The 22,041-nt window shown below is 39.0% G+C and overlaps 1 protein-coding gene and 1 long non-coding RNA gene across 2 annotated transcripts in view; one reads left to right on the top strand and one right to left on the bottom strand.

The window, feature by feature from the left end:
• Nucleotides 1–1,136: 1,136 nt before the first annotated feature.
• Nucleotides 1,137–21,776, bottom strand: LOC115438730 (uncharacterized). The gene is made up of 4 exons (XR_003938140.1): nt 21,686–21,776; nt 18,897–18,909; nt 11,575–11,585; nt 1,137–1,148 (listed from the first exon to the last, which is right to left on the bottom strand). It is a non-coding gene; the product is annotated as an uncharacterized LOC115438730 (long non-coding RNA).
• The window catches only part of fgf11a (fibroblast growth factor 11a), a 215,435-nt gene continuing 210,555 nt past the window's right edge, over nt 17,162–22,041 (top strand). Inside the window, exons 1-2 of the mRNA XM_030162516.1 lie at nt 17,162–17,387; nt 17,743–18,830. Of these exons, the coding sequence (XP_030018376.1) occupies nt 18,638–18,830 (193 nt within the window). The 5' untranslated portion in view covers nt 17,162–17,387; nt 17,743–18,637. The remainder of the gene's footprint in view (nt 17,388–17,742; nt 18,831–22,041) is intronic.

Raw genomic sequence — 22,041 nt, 5'->3', positions numbered from 1 at the left:
TTTTTATTAAAATTTTTATCATTTTCGCAAACAAACAACAAACAGTGCATGTATCAGATCCATGCAACCTGTTGACTACAATCACAAACATTATGTTTACAAAAAAAAAAAAGAAAAAAAAAATTATACAAAATACATAAATCTGAGCATCTACTTTTAGGAGCTACAGTGGTAACTTTTTAAATTGTTTGCATTGTCCTCCAATAAATTTAGATTCTTAGCATACACAATGAAAGGATTCCGTTCAAATGACTCCTGTTTGCCCTTAAGAATATAGGAAATTTTTCCTGTGGAAGGGTAGAAAACAAAAACAAAAAAACAAAAAAACCAAACAAACAGGTCATGAGGTCAAGGGATTACATAAATCAAGTTGCTTAGACAAACAACACAGTTTTTCCACTTAAAAGTTTACAAGTTTGTCTCACAGGTTATGTAGACGTGCCATTTTTCCCAAAGTTCTTCACCCAGTTCTTTCTGAAGTCGTATTGTGTAGGTCATCTGTTTCTAGTAAATGGGGAGGTTTTACAATACTGGTAAAGACAGTCATTGGTGGACATTGTCTCGTAAGCCAGTATTTTGCAATGGGGATTTTACTCGCTTCCAGCAAGACCTTGAGGAGGTAAGCATCATTCTTACTGAGACCACCAGGTTCATGACCCAGAAAGAGGGAAATGAATGATGTGTTGATTTTAAAACCCAAAACTTAGAAATTATTTTAGATACTTCCTTCCAGTAAGTTTGGATAGAGGGGCAGGACCAGAAAACATGAGTGTGATCCACCATGGTTCCCCCACATTAAGTCTCTATGTGTTGTGAATTTCTTCCACAGTGTCTCTCCAATTATTTTGGTTAGCGGGGTCCTCTTTACACCATTTTCGTGATGGCTTTTTTAGATGCTACCAAGAGGATTTTTTTTTTCTTTTTTCTTTTTTATTTATTTTTATTTATTTATTTATTTGTATTTTTTTATTTGTATTTATTTATTAATTATTATTATTATTATTATTATTATTATTATTATTATTATTATTATTATTATTTATTTATTTATTTATTTTTTAATTCATTTATTTATTTTTTTAAGATTTATTTTTATTAAGAGAAGCTTTTACAGGATGTTTATGGTATTTAACAAACGTTTACAGTTCCTTACAATGAGATAAGACACATTTTACAGAAGGAACACACATAAATGTATAAACTTACAGATACACCAGACAGTAGGGCTGAACGATATGGACAAAATTTCATATCTCGATATTCATGCCAGATATTTCGGTATCGATACGATATGACTATGGGTTCGGTGAAAACCAAGCATTTTTCACAAAAATACAAACATCATCGGTTTGTCATTGGTTGGTTTCAGCTGTCGATCCACAGCAAGCATGAAATAAGGTTTGTGGTTGGCTGGCCTTAGCGGTGCATTCACGGGCAATCGTAAAAATGAAATTTGTTGTGACTTCCAGAGCTGTACATGCAGGGCGAGCGCGGGGGAAATCTATATTGTTTATATCGTTGCTTTTTCGACAGTAATATCTTGAATGTTCAGATCAGATCAGATTCAAGTTTATTTGTCATTTCAGCATATACAAATACACAGAAACGAAATATTGTACTCAGGTCCCCGACTGTCAGCAGCATTTAGTTAAAAATAGTATAAGTTACTGATGAAATAATAAAAATAACAAAATACTGATATAAAAAAAATAGCAATAACAATAACACTCCCCCTAAAAATTACTTATAAATAACTAAAAAAAAGTTTTATTATCTATATGTATATCTAGATATAGATACAATAACGATATATCTTTCAGCCATACCAGACAGGGATGATTTTTAAACATCCGAAGAAAAGAGAAGAAACTAGAAAAGCACTCGGAGAGCACAGACCTCCGCCAAGGCAGATCACTTGTGCCCCCCCCCTTCCCCGATCACCACCAAAATTTAATCATTTATTCCTTGTGCCAGTATCAACATTTCCTGAAAATGTCATCAAAATCTATCCATAACTTTTTGAGTTATCTTGCTAACAGACAAACAGACAAACAAAAAATGAAAAAAAGAATAAATAAAAAAATTAAAATCAAAACAAAACAAAAAATATTACATGAACTTTTCCTATCCTAACCCCCACCCTCCTCCCTCACAAGGCTCTCAATTTCCTTTCATTTATATACCTACACAGTCTATGTATATAGTTTATACTTACACTCATCTGTAGCTACCAAGAGGAATTTAATCAAATATTTATCTTTACTTAGTACGCCTTTTCCTGTCAAATGACCCAAATATAGCACAGAACATGTCCTTGGTAGTTTGTATCCCAATATTTTTTCATCATATATTCTTAAAACCTGATTGAAAGTTGTAACAACCAATCACTGTTTAGGCAGGAGGTCCACATCTGAGGTCTTCAAACATGATTCCGTTTCTCTTCATCATAGCCTGACGTAGAAGCTTGGAACAGTGTCTTGTCTTCTCCACAGAGACGTGAAACAATATCATCTGTCTCTATATTTAGTCTTTTGATTTGGACCTAGTGGAGAAAGCTGTAGAATCGTGAATCGGAATGCATTTGCAAATTGTGACAGTTTTCCCCCTTGACTTTGATTTTTGCATCTCTAAATGTGCTTCTGGTTTACATTTTTTTGTTTTCTATTGATTCTCTCTATACTTGAAAGTTCAATTTGTATAACATTAACTGCAAAGCTAATTGCTAAAATTGATTGATTCATTCTTTTATATGGTATAGTATCTTCAGAATCTTCTTTTTTGACCAAAATATGCAGTCGTCCTCGCTTTATTTCGTTTTATAGGAATTTTTTCAATTTCCTAGGCTATATTTTAACATTGTGCCACAATGTTGGCTCATTTAAGGGATCGCTTCACTTTTCCTTAATGAGACAAGATGAGTAAGAATGAACTCTCATCCACAACAAGGCTTTTAATGCTGTAATAGGTCTATATATTCAGTAGCTCTGAGAGAGGGCCAACAAAATGTCAACTTAAGTGGGTAAATGTAATCATAACTACTATTTTCTTCGGTGATTTGTTAAGTTCTATAGAAGCAACACTACATACAGTAAAAGGACACTTGAAATATGGGTTTTAAATTTCTTCAGCTTAAAGTAATGTATGATTTGTCCTTATTCAGGCTGTAGGACCTAGCGTGCATGCCAAAAACCTGAGCCTATTTGACACACAGAGGACTTTTTAGTAATCACAGCTGCTGCATTGCGTGGATTTAGTAAATGTTCCAAAGAAACCCTGAGTGGTGTTGTGTTCGTGTGCATATTCTTCTCACAGGGGGTGAAGAGACAAAGAGAAGGGAGGGTGTCTTTGTCGCTCTAGAACCTCCCTGTGAGAGCATCATATCATGTGAGTCATTTCCTGTTTAATTTAGTGTCTTGTCCTTTTGCAGTGAAGGTCCTCTGTCATTAAACGCCCTGTCCTGTTTCTGTCCTTTGTGTCCCTTCGCTTCATTTCCGTCTGCTGTCTGAATGGTGTCATTTGTAAAACATGCAAAAAGCAAGAGTTGTGTCTCAAATCTTCATCATTACAGCTCTTTCTGTCACAGCTCTGACAGGCGATTGACTTTTTCAGTAACCATTCGCCACAGGTGTCACCCAGCATCATTACGCCTTCATTGCTGCTTAAATTCACAAAACATCAGAAACAGTCCAAGGTCTGAGTTTACTCCGAGTAATGGTCTGGGCTCGTAGTGCAATATTTATGACGAGAAAACAACTAGCAGGTTCTGCCAAACCTCAAACCTAATGAAGCTCTTAATCGTCTACGCTATTGACTTGAGGCAAAGAGCTGTGCTGTTTGTCTACTTGACCCAAACAGACATCAGTTTAACTGTGGCAAGGTTGTAATAAATAAACAGGAAAAGCACTCGGAGAGCGCAGACCTCCGCCAAGACAGATCTGCCCCCCTGATCACTATGACAATTTAATCATTTGTTCCTTGTGCCAGTATCAACATTTCCTGAAAATTTCATGAAAATCTGTCCAGAACTTTTTGAGTTGTCTTGCTAACAATCAAACAAACAAACAAACAAACAAAGCAAAGTGATCACAATACCTCCTGGCAGAGGTAACAATTTAGTACTACTTTGAGCTTTGTAAAATGATTTGAACAAAAGTTATTAACAAATTACGAAACTGACGTTGGTTGCCATTGTAACCGGAAGTCACATGACCTAATTTCGCCAAATTTGGCAAGTGGAAAGAACTTCTCCCAGGTCATCCAAGGTAACAAAAATGGTGCCATGTGAAAGCTCATAAAGGAGTTCCTATATGTTGATAATGTAACCGTGTTGGCTAACTAGTGTCATTTTCGAGTTATTAGTTAGCATTTGAATGTGAGAGAAAACGAATTGTGACCCCCTGCAAATTCCCTGTGTAACTGCTTCTGTAATTTTTGTTGAAAAGCAAAAACCAGAACTTATGTCATAGAACATATGTCTACGGATGTGCAAAACAAATTTTATTATGATATTTCATTCACGAATTGTATTTTTTATGATTTTTTGAAAATGGTGCATAAAAAAAAAAAAAAAAAAAAAAGTCAACAGAGCGTAACGGAAGAGAAATGGAGTGGAATGCTATTTCGTACAAAGTTGAAGCTTGGTACCAGTCATGTGTATGTCAAATTATATTAAATTCCAATTAATATTTGTTGTTATAATGAAAAATGTGTCGTAAATGGGATTTTCAATGTTAAATTGAAATGTCCACAGAGTCCACATTCCACAGTGGATGTGGACAATTTTGTGCCAGATGGAAGATATTGTTATAAGCTACGGGGGTATCAAATTGGAGGCTAAGCGGAGTTGTTTTGAATTTTTTAGGAATTTTTGAAAATTGCTCAATGGTGAGAGATAGGAAAATTTGAGATTTTGCTACCTTGCTGTGACCTTGAACGTTGGCCTACTTGGCCCAAAATTTAATGGGTTCGTCCTAGGGCCTAGGACTATCTGTGGGTAAAATTTGGTAAAGATGGTTGTAATAGTTTTCCCGTAAAGTTGCTAACAAACAAACAAACAAACATGCAAACAAACAAACAAACACACAAACACACAAAGCAAAGTGATCACAGTATCCCCTGGCGGAGGTAATAAGATGAATTTTTTACAGGTTAATGATTCTGCCGCTTTTCGATTAGCATATTTTCGCCTAAAATGAAACAAATAATGGAAAAAAAGACCCCCTTGCCCCGTTCTCTTTACCTGAACTTTTACTTGTTGTCATTTTGGTTCCAGTCCGTGGCCTTGAGTTGTGTAGAGCACAGTGCGAGTTTGTTCATTGAGTCATTAATGTATTTCTGTGAGCTTCCGTCTTGTTACTTGTCTTGTTCTACAGACACATAAATGAGAGGAGGAATGCTTAACTGCACTCACATTATCATTTAATGTGTAGAAAACACAGCTTCCATGGAGGGCTAAAGATTATAAACGAACAGCGTTGAAGTAGATGGTCAATTTGCGGTTTTATTCTCAGATTTTGTATCTAAATATCGCTCATTTTACACTCTGTTTTAGAATAATGTGTCGTTATGGTGCGATTGGCTCTGTTTGCTGTGGGGAAGATAAGATTACAGCTTAGCTCCACTGGCCGCTCTGCATCTGGCTCTGGCTGAGTAGCTGGTCAGTGTTTTGGACGGCGGTTCGTTTCAGTGTCTGCTTGGCCGGATGCTGGTTGGTTGGCTGGTGTTCGGACCACTGGCAGACAGCTTGGATTGTTGTATGATTATCTGTTGTCAGAGTTAATCACAGAATGGTTGAGGTTTTGGTTTTTTATGGATCAAGGTCAGGAGTGTTGGTCATGATTAGTTGCTGTTTGACGGTATATTTGTGTTACCTGTGCTAACGCTAGTTCAGAGGATCTAGATTTGATTTCATTGCACGAGGCATTCAGCTGTTCAGTGTAATCTTTAATCTGTGCTTGGTTATGTCTGTGCAGAATTTGACAATTAAAGACTTTTCACATTCATTTGCTAGAAGGAAAATGTACAGTATATCAATGCCGCTATACAAAAAAATATGAATTTAAGCAGCAGATCACAGTTTTTATGATTGTGAGCTATTATTCAGTTTTTACAAGAATGATTTGGGTACCTGAAGCTATCAGTGCAGAAAGATGAAAGTGGATTTTTTAGCAAAGCAAGAGACAACTAGAAATCTAATCTTTAGAAATAAACAAATACTTGATTCAGGAGTCCTTTTTTAGTGAAAGAAGAGGAGCATATCGTTGCTGCTGGGTGGTCTGTTTTTTGTTTTTGTTTTTTTTTTGTCATAAAATGATTCGATTGGTCAGTCTTCATGTTGGCCTGATGGTTTTAGAAATATTTAATCAATGTTTTGTCTTTCTGCCTAGCTTGTTCTAGTTATTGTTACCATTATAATTATCACCATGGTTGTTATTGGTAGTATTGTTGATGTTTTCTTGTAACGGTCTTCACCACCTTCTACCTTTTTCTCTCCCCTTCACTCTTTCCTTCTCTTCTCTCCCTTTCTTCTCCTCCCTCCTGTTCCTTCATGTCAGGTCCGGCATTGAAATGTGGTTCAACTAGGGATGTAACGATTACCGGTGTAACGATAAACCGCGGTAAAATTGCAGACGGTTAGTTTTACCGTTTAAATTCTAATTATCACGATAACCGTATTTGATTACCGCACTTTTCTGGAGAAAACACCTATGTAAAGATCTGCTTTTAGTCAAATATTTGACTATAGTTTTAATTTATTACAATTTTGATTTTATATACCTAATATTTGGAACCAATATTTACTTTTAAAGTCTTTGAAAAGGTTCGTCATCTTTGTGTTATTTATGCAATAAAGTATATACATTTTTCAAATCGGATTTTAGATTTTTTGTGTGTGTGTGTGTTTTCTGTCCTTTTGTGTTGATATAGTAGGTTAAAGTGAAAAAATAATAGGCAGTTGATATAAATGAAGTTGTGCTGAAAAAAAAGATACTAAGCATGGGTACAGTAAACATTTGTTTATATAGTATATAAAGGCAAAATCAAAAGGACTGAAAAACGGGCAAAATAGGCTCAAACCACTAAGGGTTAATATTTGAATGTTTCTGCCAACAGAAGGTACATTGTGCCTATTTATTTATTTATGTATTTATTTATTCAAAATACAACTTGGTTAAATTATTTCAGTGTGTGTATCAGTACTTTTTGAACATTTGAGCACAATTTCAATAATACCGCAGTAATAATGACAACCGTGATAATTTTGGTCACAATAACCATGATATGAAATTTTCATATCGTTACATCCCTAAGTTCAACAAAACTCATAATAAAGACGGTAGAATATCAAGGGAAGGTTTCCCTTCACAAAGTCAGTTTGTTCAGCACCAAAAGGCACCCAGACCACCATTCTGCTGTTATGATGCTGGATAAGACAAGTTAAAGAAGAAAAAAAAAAGGAAATATTAAACCATTGAAAAGTGTTGAACATGACTTGTGACTACATCTCCTAACCCTATTCATTTGTTTAGAATATAGATCATTTTTTCCATTTTCCTGAAAAATAACCATTTTGGACATAAGAGGTTTCCACCCGACAAAGACAATATATCAGTTTAACATGAACTTAACATTTTTTGAACAATAAACATATTTTTACAACATGACTCGAGGCATAATTTAAATTCGAATTAAAGATATTTATGAATATTATAAAAATTGTGATCACTATCTATATGCAGGATCCAGCGAAGCAGAAAGAAGGAAGCCTGCATTATGTGTTCATTAAAGCCCCCACAGAAAAGTCCCCCATATCAATCCTAATTTGGATGCCGTTTGTCTCAGGCGGGCGCCTGTTAACAGGCCCTGACTGACACAGAGGGATGCTGCATTATTGCATTATTTGAGGTAGCAAAGCACCGCTGAGGCGTAGTTTACCGCAGTCTAATCCACAGCTGTATTGAGGGATTTAGAGGTGAGCAGGGGGTAACACACACACACACACACACACACACATACACAGGAAGGAGACACCTTTACACACACGCAAATAAAGTGATTCAAATCCGTACACAGTTCATAAAACACACCAACGATAAACATGCACTTTTCAACCCAGTGTATCAGTTCTGACACAGATCCATTTGTGGGTTTATAGATGCACTGTGTGTGTTTTATCTTTATTGGCTATATTTATTGGTGACACCAAGTCTCAGCAGGATGTAGCTTGAAATATGAAGTCATAATGTATAAGCGCCTTCAGCTCCCACCACACTGATATCTAGATGACAAATTCTGAGCGGTGTTATATAACTCCGTCTATACTGTACACGTTTTTTTCCCTTCTTAAGCTTAGATGCTTAAGTGCGATACATAGCACATACTCCATGATGGATGTGCTTTGTCATCAAGCATTTTTCACACCCCCAAATTTTTGGCCTTCCTTTATAAAAGAGCCTTGGCCTCTCTCCATGTGCTTGTATATATAAATATCCCTTTTTCTAACTCGATTTGCCTTTTTGTTGTTGCTGTCCACATCACCTCATCTGTGCAGATTGTCTGTCCCATACTATATAGATATCTATATCACACTTGGCTGCATTCAACCCCCTCTTTGTACAGTTTTTTTTTTTTTTTTTTATCTGTCCTTCTAACCACACATCTACCCCTTCTCCTGCTTGCTTGGCTGAAGGAAAAGATATAACAAGAAAAGACAACAGAGGAATTCTTTGGAATTTTGTAGCTCTTACTGCACCACCAAAATAAAATTAAACTAGAAAAGCACCCGGAGAGCGCAGACCTCCGCCAAGGCAGATCAGTGCCCCCCCCCCCCCCCCCCCCCGATCACCACAAAAATTTTATCATTTATTCCTTGTCCCAGTATCAGCATTTCCTGAAATTTTCATCCGAATCCGTCCTTAACTTTTTGAGTTATCTTACACACACACAGACAGACAGACAAACTAATGCTGGCAAAAACATAAACTCCTTGGTGGAGGTAATAAAAATTAGCAAGCTGCCCATAGTGATCAGTCACGCAGACACAGAAATGTTTAAATAAATAGAAAAAAAACCAAACATTTAGGCACTGTAGGCACATAGAATAAAATATGCCAGTATCTGTGCATTTATTCTAACAGATTAAATTCAGTCTCATTTGTCTCATTTCAGAATCATAACGTTGATGTTGCTCCAGTAGGAGAGGGGAGGAGCCCTCACTGTGTCGGTGTCATTAATGTAGAATGATAATGTGATGGTGAGAGGAGGCGGAGAGAAATGAAGGAAAACACAACTTTAATCAGGGTTATTGGAAGCAGATATGACAAATGAGTCAACACGCCTTTACATAATGAGTCTGAGATTAGACTGAGAGCAAAACAGGACCAGTCACCTCTACAGTGTCATGGAGGCAAAACAGGAGACCACGATCACAAGGAGAGACAGTTGAGAGGGGGTCATGAAGGATGCGACGGGTAGAAGAAATGTTTTCATGTGGAGAGAGGGAAGACAACGATAAAGATATATGAGATATTTATTATTATATGCCAGTGTTTTGCAACCTTGGGGTCGGGACCCCACGTGGGGTCGCCTGGAACTCAAATGGGATCGCCTGAAATTTCTAGTAATTGATAAAAAAAAACAAACAAAACAAAACTAAAACTTACTAATAACAAACATATCACAGTACATAAAAGACATGACAAACTGAAGCTGAAACTGAAGCACTGTGGTACAGTTTATCTTTCAAATGTTCATTGTGGTCGGTTTCAGATGCTGCAGCTCTTTCATAATTCATAGTTTGAGTTCTTGTTTGTTCAGTATTAATTGTCAGCCTTATAAATCCAAGCTGGACTGACTGTACATATCCTGACCAAGGAAAATCAAATTCTCACTTTGTGGAGTAATCTACACCTGGCTTTTCTGCCTCCGTCCATAATAATATACATTATATAGACTAAATGTCTAAAATTAATGTTTATTTGCAACATAGTATAGCAAACTATTACATGATCAAAACCAAATTAATTTTTAGCAAAAAAAAAAATCTCTGTTTTGAATGTCTGGAGTTGCAGAAATTTGTGATGTTAAAATGGGGTCACAAGCCAAAAAAGGCTGGGGACCACTGTTATATGCAGTGTAAATTTGACTTACTACCACATTAGGCTTAACCTCCTGAGACCCAGGAAATGTCAGCAAAGCACAAGCTTTTTTTGTTTTATTAAATAAGTGCCTATATTGGAAACATCGTGATGCAACAGTTTTTTCAGATGCAGTTTTTAAATTTTTTATGGAATGTCCTTTATGGTGGACAGTTTTCTTTTCTTTTTTTGTTTTGTATAAAGTTGTGAAACTCTTGTCCACAAAATGTGGACAGAAAACCCATAGCTGGGTCTTAGGAGGTTAAAGATCTAACACCCATCTGCGGTCCAGTATCCTTGCTTTATAATCTACACATCAGTGTCTTTGGATTACCCATGACCTTTAACCACCAAAATCCAACCACCTCATCAGTCCAAGTGAACGATATGATGAAATTATGTACATTTTGTCTCTGAAATAATGTGTTTAGAATACGGATGCACCAACTACAACATTCCTGACTGATACCAATGTTATTGTCTGTTTCTTTATTTAGTTTTTGTATATTAACCCTTTACATAACTGAATGAAACAGACCATAGCTCCAAATAGTTGCCAAATCTTGTTACCACCTCCCACCAATAGATGGCAGACGTGTGCCCCTTCAATCCTAACACCATTTCATGTGTAGGGCATGTTTCTATTCAAAAAGAAGAAGAAAATCCAGTTTGAAAGTTGTGGTCCAGAGCTGGTTTAGTAAGTAAGTAAAGTTTATTTAGTTTCGATGGATAAGGACAGGTTTGGCTACTCTGCCGCTTGGATAAAAAGATACTAAAACTTACTGCATTTTACTTTCTATTAATGTTTACAGTCATTTTTTTAGAATAAGATGGCAAGAAACCAAAAATACAACAAAAACTTCCATGTATATATGTTCAAATTTCAATGTTACTAAAAGTTACGCAATCCAATATGGCCGCTGCCCTTTGACATCACAATATGCAAATTAGATGAGTACATTTACTCCCATCATAAACTTTGGGTCATACCGAACATTTTCCTCATTTATTGTATGACTTTATCTCTAGCCACATCCAAGATGCAGCTTTTTGAAACGTTGATATCAAAATTTATGTATTTATTTATTGTTTTTACCTCTGGCGCCTAAAGGCTTAATCCTCCCCTTAACAAATAAATCTTCATTATAAATAGAAAATTTTAAAGTTTTTCAAACCTTCATCATATTATCTGTAAATTTTCACAGATTCAAGCACACTAAATTATGAAAAAGCTTTAATATAACACAACTTACATGCAGGTGCTGATACCGGCCAAGATCTGTAAATATCGGTCAATACCGATGCTGTTTATCCCTAGTTTTATATTTGGTATGAACTGACCAACAGACACATGCTGTGAATACATCTAAAAAGATTAAACATTTTACATCTCAGTAACATTCCGGTTATTATGAGCAGTACACGTTAGTTTGTGAACTGCTGTGTATGCTCATGTTAATGCTATATTGAGGCGATAAAACAGTACATTTCATGAAATATTTGCATAAAAAGATCATTTGATGGTTGTGTAACTTCTCAGCCATCAAGAAAAAATATTATCATTCAATAAACAGAAGCTGCGAAAGTCAAAGCTGACATTACAAATGTCAAAGCCTTTTATTAACTAAAAAAATCATATTAACAAGGCAATGCTTTATAAAATGAGCGTAAAGACACATATTAGAGTGTCTAAATAAGATCATAAGAAAAATATTCCGTCAGTATTTCATCAACATCTTCAGACACTCTTGTTCAAGCAGGCATTTTAATTCCTAACTGACTCAGGGCTATTACAACCGATTGCACTTTATGTATTTATTGCATTTTAATTGTATTTTTAATGGTATTTTAATTGTATTTTGCACTATAATGCACTTTGTGACTGTATGTGAAAAGTGCTCTATAAGTAAAATTTACATACTTTTACTTTTTACTTACTAGAGAGGGTTTTAGTTTTAGAGAATGGGAGTCGGATGTTTTTGAAAGCTTCCTCTTGTGGCTGTCAGTGGCATTACACTTAAAGATATTTCAATTTCACACTCCCTGGTTTCCACATGCAGTATCACATGTGGAGAATTTTCTAACTGGCTTGTTTTGCCTTGAGGCTCCGGGAAAACCAGTGTGTATTTTACACCAGAGAATTTATACAAACCACAAAACACAATCAAATCTCATTTTCACAATATGGGACCTTTAAAGGTTAATAGTTCAATATACTTGAGCTTATTCGCAATATCAAGCTCCTCCCCCCCTCAGGAACACATTAATATTTTACTACTGGATGTTTTTGTAAATATACACATAGGTCGTTTTTGATATAAAAATGACAACATCATCAGCATATCATGATTAGTTTAGATCATGCAATATATTCTACATTTAGTTTCATGGATAATTGGGTGTCAGTAAAAGACCTGTTTGAGCTGCAGTTCAGAGGAACATGCATCCAAAACTGGGCCAGTCAGGTTTGTAGCAGAGAAAGGGAAGAGCGCAGTGGAAAAAAAAAAAAAAAAAAAAAAAGAAATTCACTGGCTGCCCTGTGGCCGGTGCAGTCCGATCATGGTGTCACCCTCAGAGGCATTTGCCGATGGAAAGTGAGGCAGAAAACAGATTCATGTCCAGCCACCCGTGGATGGCATTTGTGCAGGCATGTAGCACACCAACACAAACACACAGATGTTGCAGTGGAAAACAGAAAACAAACCCAACACACTGTCTACGTCTTCCTCCCTCGCCACGTCTGTCTCTTTGTTTTATTGTCTGTCTTTGTCTCACTGTCTTGGCCAATGTTCTTGTCTGTCTCCTTGGCGACTGCGTTCCCCCTCCTGGCGCTCCTTGTACCATGTCTTGGCTTGTCTGAGCCGACTGATGTCTTAATTTCAATCCACCAGCATCTGCTTTTTTACTGTACATCCGAACCATAACTTGCTTCTATGCGTTAAACTGTATTTTCTATGTTGTGGATTTGAGAGGGAGGCGGAGGGTTGGATGGGTGGGTGGGGGTCTGTGGGTGCAGACCAGGGAGAGAGAGAGAGATAATTACATCATTTAACAGCTCAGGAGACTGCAATACGGTAGTGATAGGTGACCGAGTGTGTATGAATGTGTGTGTGTGTGTGTGTGCGTAGGGGAAATCCTGCAGGGTTTTCTCTTCTCATTCCCTGCTAGGCCAGCAGAAAAAGAGAGGGGGAGACCAGTAGCAAGTCTGCCAACAATCACAGAATCCCACTATCATTTTACATTTGCTTTCTCAGGGGAATGCTGACTGCTCCGGGGGCTACGGTACTGTTGCTTTCCTGTCATCAGAACTTAATGTAATCCCTGTATCACAAACAGGAAGGCTTTGACTTCTAAACTTACGACCTTTTGTCATTCCTCACTAGTCCAGGCTAATGTTAGCAACAAAATTCAGCAATCGGTTATTACTCCGACACAGCTCTGTAATTACTGATGATGTATTAGAATTTAAAGCAGGTATGAAGTTTGGTATTAGATGTGATGACACGTAACACTGAAGCCTGTTTTTCTGAGCTGTAAAATGAATTATAGGGCTAGAGGTGGGCGATATATATTGCCAATGATAATATCGTAAATGTTGATTGGACGATGCAGTTTTACATTATCAAGTTTTCATACTGTCCTGAAATGAAAACAAACGGACGGTGCATAGATGGTAAAGGAGAGGCGCATGAAAATCCTCATTGGCTGAATGTGTGCCTCAGAAGCCAATCAGCGGACAGGATTCAGTCTCGTGGTGACTCGGCGGCACCAAAACACAACATGGAGGAAATCTGCAGGAGTCTCCCGTCTCAGCGCATGATTTCATAGCAGACGTGGGTCCACATCACTAGCCTGGAAATGGTTCAGTTTTGACCAGAGCGATGTCCGTTAAAATAACATTATGTGCAAGCTGGGGCGCCATAAGGGCGGGGGGGGGGGTGAACGTGACAAATTCATGTGGAGGGGGTCCAGTGGATACGGCTTAGAAGTTGTGAAAATTTCATGTAAGATCCGCTGTATAATAGATGCATAGAAGCCAGGAGTCAGACGTTGAAAGCATGTTAGGTTTCACTTTCGTGTCACCCCAGCACTGGTCACATTAGTTATGGACCGCACACCCACATATATAACTACTGCCCCCCCTCCCCCCACATGTTTTGCAGAAGATGTTTGAAGCACTTAAAAAACAAACAAGAGCTGTTGTCCTGAAACACTTTGTCTATCCATACATGTCCTCGTAAGCAAGTAGTTTTGCAGCATTTTTTGTAAAAAAAAAAAAAAAAAGAAAAGAAATAAATTCACATTTTAAAGGATATCGTCAGATTATTGTTATTGGGAAATTAAAAAAAAATAATTGGGATATTTTTTTTTTTGTCCATATCGCCCACCCTTATATAGGACTTAATTGCAGTAATGGTGATAATACACACAGTACAGCTGCACAATATATCGTTTGAGCATCATCATCGCGATGTGTGCAGATAGTCACATTGCAGGTCTTGCGATGTAGGAGGTAAATGAACTCAACATGTTCTCATCTAATTTCAAGGGTACCTGACACATACTGCGCACAGCGATCCACCAATCACAATTGTTTTTAATCAGTTTGCCGAAGCAGACCACACCCCTGTACATGGAGTGAGTCGCTGGTAACAACATTGAAAAATGAGCAACGAACAAGAGAAAATCACCGTAAATGAAGATTTGGTGCCAAAAAAATGTTTCTAATTTTATGAATGCTGGCGCTGTACTTCTCACCCAGGTATAACAGTTGAAAATAGCTTTTTTGCTAATACTGGCACATTTACAGAAATGTTCATTAATGTCTACTGTCCCTGCTAAACAAACAAAAAAATAAAGAAAGAAAGAAAAGCAACGTCAGTTATCTGGAATTATTTCAGTTACAAGAAGGATGATATTGAAACACGTGTTCTGTGTCGATAGTGCCTTCCACCTGTTGCCACGAGACGTAACACAACTAATTAGTTTGACCATTTACGTCAGCACCACACAGCTATTATATCCTCCTGAGTATTTTTTCATATTACAATATATATCGCAGAGTTACAAAAAATTGCGATGTCAGTTTTTTTTCCAATATGGTGCATCCCTAGTGCACAGTTAATTGTTTGGGATCACTCTAAGTCATGACATTTAGATAAAAAGATTTTTTTTTTTTACTTAATTTAATGTGCTATGTTGCTCTTTCCTAAACTACAGGGTTCATTAAAAAAATAACTTGCAAGTGTATGATGTATTTTACGTTCAGATTGGATCTGAACAAACATATTAAAGCTGTATGTCATGCAGTAATACAAGCTTCCTGACTGATCTTTTTTTTTCTGTTCGAAACCATGCATGCATTTTTCAACATTCGTGGTTCCATTTTGGCTTTATTGAAATGTCTCGACAATCTTTGAAAAAATTGCTAAAAAATGTTAAAGTTTCCCATTAGGTAATTATTATTATTAACTCCACCAAGGAGGTTATGTTTTCATCTGGGTTTGTTTGTCTGTTAGCAAGATAGCGCAAAAAGTTATGGAAGGATTTTGATGAAATTTTCAGGAAATGTTGATACTTGTACAAGGAATAAAATTATTAAGTTTTAGTGGTGATGTGGGGGGTCTGCCTTGGCGGAGGTCTGCGCTCTCTGAGTGCTTTTCTAGTTAATTTTTTATTTTGTTTTATTTTATTTTATTTTATTATTTTTTTAAATCAAATCACCAACCATAATATTAAAATGATGAAAATTCTCTACATATCATCATGTACTGTATGATCTTTGGTAGACCTTTTCATACTGATCTAGGTTCAGTTTCAGCTATGATCCTTTAGCTCCACGTCATCCCCTCTGTTTCAACTTCTCTTCATCTTTTACTACTCCACAAAAGCCGAAATGCCAGTAAAATAACCTGCAGAAAATGCTGACTAATACTGAAATAACATTTGATGTTGATGTTGATGTTGGATTGATGTAATTCCATGGCATCCTTACATCTTTGACCACAGGGTAATGAAAATTTTACCATGCTGCAAGCTATCACCGGTGTTATTCGGTCTGGGCATGAATAAATCTACCCTCATAGACCAGAACTTGAGTGGTGGCCAATAGAGACGGCATGGAGATGTCAAGTGGAGTCAGAGGCGATACCAGCACTCTCAGAAGATTAAACTGCAGGCTAAATGTGATGCTGGTACTGCCTCTATCTTAGAGTTGCTGGCTGAAGCTCACACACTGTTTATGTTATTTATTTTGGCCTTTATCAACCAGAAAGGCCTCTTGGGGTGGACATTTTTCCCAAAGAGTCCTGGCCAAAAGGGCAGTACAATTCTAGTCTGGCTTAACGGCTTGTTTACAACCTGTCTGATCATCTGACTGCTTGTTTCTGTGTTGTTGCCGCTGTGTACATGTGATGTATGTGTTGATGTGACAGACTGATGCATTTACAGACGTATGCGTGATGTGACGGCAGTGACACAAGGTCCTGACTGTGTCACGGCATCTATACGTCCTTGTCATTGCAGAGAGCACAGCGCTGACAAGCTCACTTAGTTTGTCTCTTTAAGCCAACATCACGTCGGACTTTGTGGGATGGGGAGGAGTAGGAGGAAGGAGGGTGCCGGAATATGGGGGCATCCCAGGTCTGGTCCGGTCCACGGTATAGGGATGAGGGGTGTAAGGGAGACATGAAAGGAGGGGACTTAAAATCACACACACACACACACACACACTGAAGGAGGGATCTGAGTGACAGAGGGGGAGGAGAAAAGGGAGGGAGAAAGAGGAGCAAAGGGAGGGTTTAAGGAAATAGGAGAGAGAGTGAGGGAGGGTGTGTGTGTGTGTGTGTGTGAGAGCGTGAAGCATGCTGCCAGTGCTCACTTGGTAAAGCACTGTGAACAGGGACAGGAGAGAGAGAGAGAGAGAGAGAGAGAGAGAGAGAGAGCGAGAGAGAGCGAGCAAGTCACACACTCACACATGTACATGCCGCCTCCTTTACACACCCTCACATCCATGCACCTTCACACTGTGCTACTCCCTCACACACACATATGTACACACTCACTAACACGTGTCCGCTGAGCTGGAGAGGTGCCTTTTTAAGGAGACAAACACACTTTTTGTCTTGTCTCACTCTCTCTTACACACACACACACACACACATGGGCAAACACTGTACAGCTGGACTCAACAGAACCAGACCGGACTACTGTCACCCACCAGTGGAGGTTCTCGCATGAACGCCAACTACCGTAAGGCACGGCTACCTGCCCCCCCACCCCCCACCCCACCCCCCTTCACCTCATCTCCCCTCCCTCCCTCCCTGCCTCTCTATCTCCCTCCATTCATTCATCCCTTGTTCTCTCAACTGCGAGGCGGCATGCTTGGCTGAAGGACACAGCGCTGCGCTCTGCTGTGGTGTAGTGCGCTGCTAAGAGAGTTGGAGAACCCGATCCGACAGAAGGGACAGATAGACTCCCTCCCTCCTGTTTCTTTCCGTGCCCCGTGTCTGTCTCTCTATCCCCGACACTCTCTCGTTGATGAATGTCACCTCTATCTCTGGGAAACGCTGGATTTGTCAAGCTTCTTTTTCCTTTCTTCTCTCAGGGTGTGGGTGAGCGCAAGGGTGATGCCAGGAGAGCTTGAAAGACAGCGAGGAAACAAGCCGCACTCCGTCCAACGCCGTCCGTCTGCACCCCTTCGTCCCTGTCCCAGCTGGCTGAGCTGATACCTCAGGTCGGACGCTCTACTTCTTCTTCTACTTGTACCGCTCTGACACTGTTTCGGTTGGAGAAATTTTCCAGGTGAGGGACGGAGAGGAAGGAGCCGCAGTGTGTCCCGACAGTGTCACTCCTGTTATTTCGAAGAGTTGTTCGGGCATTTTCGGTTTTCCAAACACGACATCCGATTTGCGGGACTGAGCAGGTCAAGAGGACTATGTGTCATTTTTGTTTGGGTCTGGTTTTGTGAGGTGGCCATGGATTCATTGCTGAACCTTTTTGGATGGGGTTGAGTTGAACTTCACTGGAGCTCCTGGAGAGGGGAGTCATTGGGGTACTGGCCCAAAGAAGTGCATTCGGACCGGGACAGAGGCATTGACTGGTCGACAGTGCGCTGGTTTTTTTGGATAACAACATGACTTGTCCCAACAGAGGAACTGTGACGTATTAAGGCTTTTCTAGAACCAGACTTTTAAAGGTAAACCCTTAAAGATCAAAGCCTCAGCAAGGTTTGGTTGCCAGTTTTGGGTGGACCTCTAGAGGGACCCACCCTTAATAACTCTACCTCCTCATCATCTTCCCTTTCTCTCCCCTTTTTTCTGCCTCTCGTCATCACTTTGGTAAATCAGAAACCCCACTCCTCCGCTTTGCACCCCTCCCTCAGCGGTGCTCCATCGCCCTGGGTGAGTGGGCAGGGGGGTGGCCCACGGTACCCCCCGACACCTGGGCGCCACTGAGCCGCCAGAGGCCGGTGAGGCGGCGGCAGGTTCAGCGCCAGGAAAATGGCCGCTCTCGCCAGCTCCCTCATTCGCCAGCGGAGGGAGGTCAAAGACCCCCAGGCAAACCGGCAGATCGCCAGCAAGCGCAAGCCTTGCCCGAAGAGCAACAAGTCGCTCTGCCAAAAGCAAATTCTAATATTAATATCGAAGGTTCGACTATGTGGCAGTCGAGGGAGAAAAATGGAAAAAAGACCAGGTGAGTTCCCAAAGGCCTTTCAGTTCAAACTTCCTTTTTCGAGTTTGTCCCTTCCTTCCTGTACACTCTTCATCTTCTTCTCCTCTTTGCTGCATTTTCTGCTTGTACTGGATAACTGGATTTTGATGGTTGACTTGCCAGACTCCAGATTAATCCTCAACTGAAAAGCCTCAATAGAGAACATCCACTGCCTGTAATTTCTAGTTCAGGACGTAATCTGAATCTGGAAAGCATCCCAGCCCATCTTCCTGGTAGCGTACACAACATGTCCCTTATTTATGCTGCAGGAGCTTGTGCAGGAAATGGACAGAGTAAATTCCAATTTAATACACATGGATCTGTACCACTGACCAGAAGCCGCTGACTTCTCATGCTCGTGTTGTCATAGCAGTGACGACTTTGTTGAGGTGCACGTCAGCTTGTACACACACATATACACACACACACACACACACACACACACACACACACACACACACTAGTAATCCCCAAGCATACAGCAAACTTGGCTCATACATAAGGTGATTTACTGTGGTATAAAAATGTCAAGAGGCGCCTCATTTGCGATTCTGGGGGCCATTACTCTCTCTCTGCTTCCCTGACGGCATGTGGAAACAGTGCACCTTTTTTTCCCTACTGTGTTTATATGTTAAATTTAATTGGAAAATTATTGATTGATGGTAAAGGGGACAGTGTTGATTTGTGGAAAGCCATCAGTGAATGTGGTGAGTGTATCTGTGCTGCAGAGGGATTTGACATTAGAAGCCAAATAAATTCAATTTAAACGAACTGAAGGACAGCAAAGTGGAGTTTATTTTCAAGTGTTTTTCTAAATATAGATAAGGAGAGGAAGGACTAAGCAGTACGCAGCTGTTTGCATCCTGACTTTCATTTTCCCACTTTTTAAAAAACTTTTAACATCATTTATTTATTGCTTTTTTGAGGCATTTTATGCTAATCAGAAAGTCACACTCACTTTTTTTTTTTTTCTTAAGTTTTAAGGCAATGTTGGGCCTTTTTGTTCTTCTTTACAGTACATTTTGCACCACGCATTAGGAAGCAGACCTTATTTGTGCAAGTATTTTTGAAGTGCTCATAAGAAACCTCTTTTTTCCCCATGTCCTGTGAATGCACCTATCCTCTTGTCACCGGTGTGTATGTCCGAATGCTGCCACAGTGTTTATGTGTACGTTCTGCAGTATTTATTACCTCGGTGTGCCAGGTTCATCATGATAATTACATGGGAAACCTCTAACACGGGAAGCAGCATCTGCCAAGAAGGCGGCTGCTCTCTATATTGTAATTACGCTTGTAAAATATGTTAGACAGTGGCAGCTCTTAAGGAAAAGGCCATGTGTGCATCATGCCTATTGTTTGAAGCCATTTCCATCCTAATGGCTTCACCGCTTCTCACACTGTAATAGATTTATTATGGTAATCGTGGCGACAAGGTATGAAGGCTGTGGTTAGAGACACATTACCAGGTTCACCAGCTCAGGTGATGATTTAGAGGGGTCTGTGTTAAGCACCGTATCTGGCGGCGTACGTCTTCATCATTCTCTCAAGGAGTCTCCGTGTATGTGTGTGTGTGTGTATGTGTGTGTGTGCTCAGCATATGGATGACACTGCTGACCTCTGGCCATGAGTGCGTGAGCTAGCAGGTGTATGTGGCTGTGTATTCCTATTATATACGAGCTCCTCCCTCTCTCTTTGAGCTCCAGCCCGAGGCCACAGTTGACCCTTGGCCAGGAATAAACGCCTAGAATATTCCTCAGCTGTAGCCTCCACCTCTTCTTCCTCTACCTCCTCCTGGCTGGACTTCAGAGCAGCCGGCTACCAGCTTGCCTTCACTTGGCTTTTATTGTTACTGTTGGCTTTACAGTATATTGGCATATTTTTGCATCATGTGGTTTTGTATTGTCCTTCACTGTCTCATCTTTTAGTCGGTTCCCATTGTTTTCTGAATCTGTTGTAGGATTTTTTTTTTTTTTTTTGTCTCAGGCCTTTTGACTCTGGTTACTTCTGGTCAGTTTTTGTTGAGTTTTGGCAAATTGCATATATCATAAGTACACATGCTACCAAATCGGATGACTAGGATGATAAGCTTATGGAAATTACGTCATCATTTAACATCTGGATTTCACTAATGATAGAAAAATTCTGTGATACATGCTGAGACAAAAGACGGAGTCACTGGATTCTGGAATCAGAAGACTTTACTTGCAAGGAGTCAAGTACAACAGTTGACTGACTAACGCAAGGAAGTCTAAGATCTTATAAAAGAACATGAATATCACTGGTCTACAAGGAAAATGCTTCCAGAATAAAAGTAATGAAATTTTACCACATGAGAGTCACTGATAAAGAAAAATCAAGTCAAAAATGCTGGTTGGCTGAACTTTCCAAGATACAGCCTTGGGTCAAAATGTGAAATTCAAGAATTAACAAGAGAATGGGTTTGACTCAAAAGGAATATTTGTCTCAGAGCTACAAGATCTACTTCAAAACACTGTCTGCACATTAGAATACATTCACTTTACAGGTTCTATTTAGTGGAAGATTTATAAAACTATTATATAAATGTACATAAACCAATATATATGTGTAATAACACTTAATCATATACCTTGAAAACATCAGCAAACCGACACTTTTGCCATTTATTTTCCAATTAATCTTATTAAAATACGTAACATTAAGCACATTTAATCTCTGAAGCAAATCATTTCTAAAAAATTGTAGACCAGATGTCGATCAAGTTCACTGTTGGCTTGGGTATCCAAAACACGGTGATGCATGGGTTCAGTGACCGTGTTTGCGCTCCTCTGCCACCCGCCCTATGGCCTGATCCTCACCAAGGGCAACAGGCTGCTCTGGTCCCAGACTGGATGGGAAACAAGTAGATAGAGAAGAAATGGTAGACATATCCTGAGTTGATATGTCTAGTAAGTAAGTAAGTACATTTTATTTAGAGAGCACTTTTCACAGACAGAGTCAAAGAGTGCTTTACAGTGCGAAATGCAAATAAAATAGAATTAAAATACTATTAAAAATACAATAAAATACAATTAAGATACAATTAAAATATGATAAATACATAAAGGCTAGACATTCTTACAAAATATGTCATCACAACCCATCCATGACTTGTGATCTGGACACCTGGTATTTACAAAATATAGTCCAGTGGTTCCCAACCTTTTTTGGCTCA

The sequence above is a fragment of the Sphaeramia orbicularis genome, chromosome 18 (assembly GCF_902148855.1).
Source record: "Sphaeramia orbicularis chromosome 18, fSphaOr1.1, whole genome shotgun sequence".
Taxonomy (NCBI): Eukaryota; Metazoa; Chordata; class Actinopteri; order Kurtiformes; family Apogonidae; genus Sphaeramia; species Sphaeramia orbicularis.
Note: the sequence above shows the minus strand (reverse complement) of the source record. Positions and strands in the feature narration are given on the sequence as shown.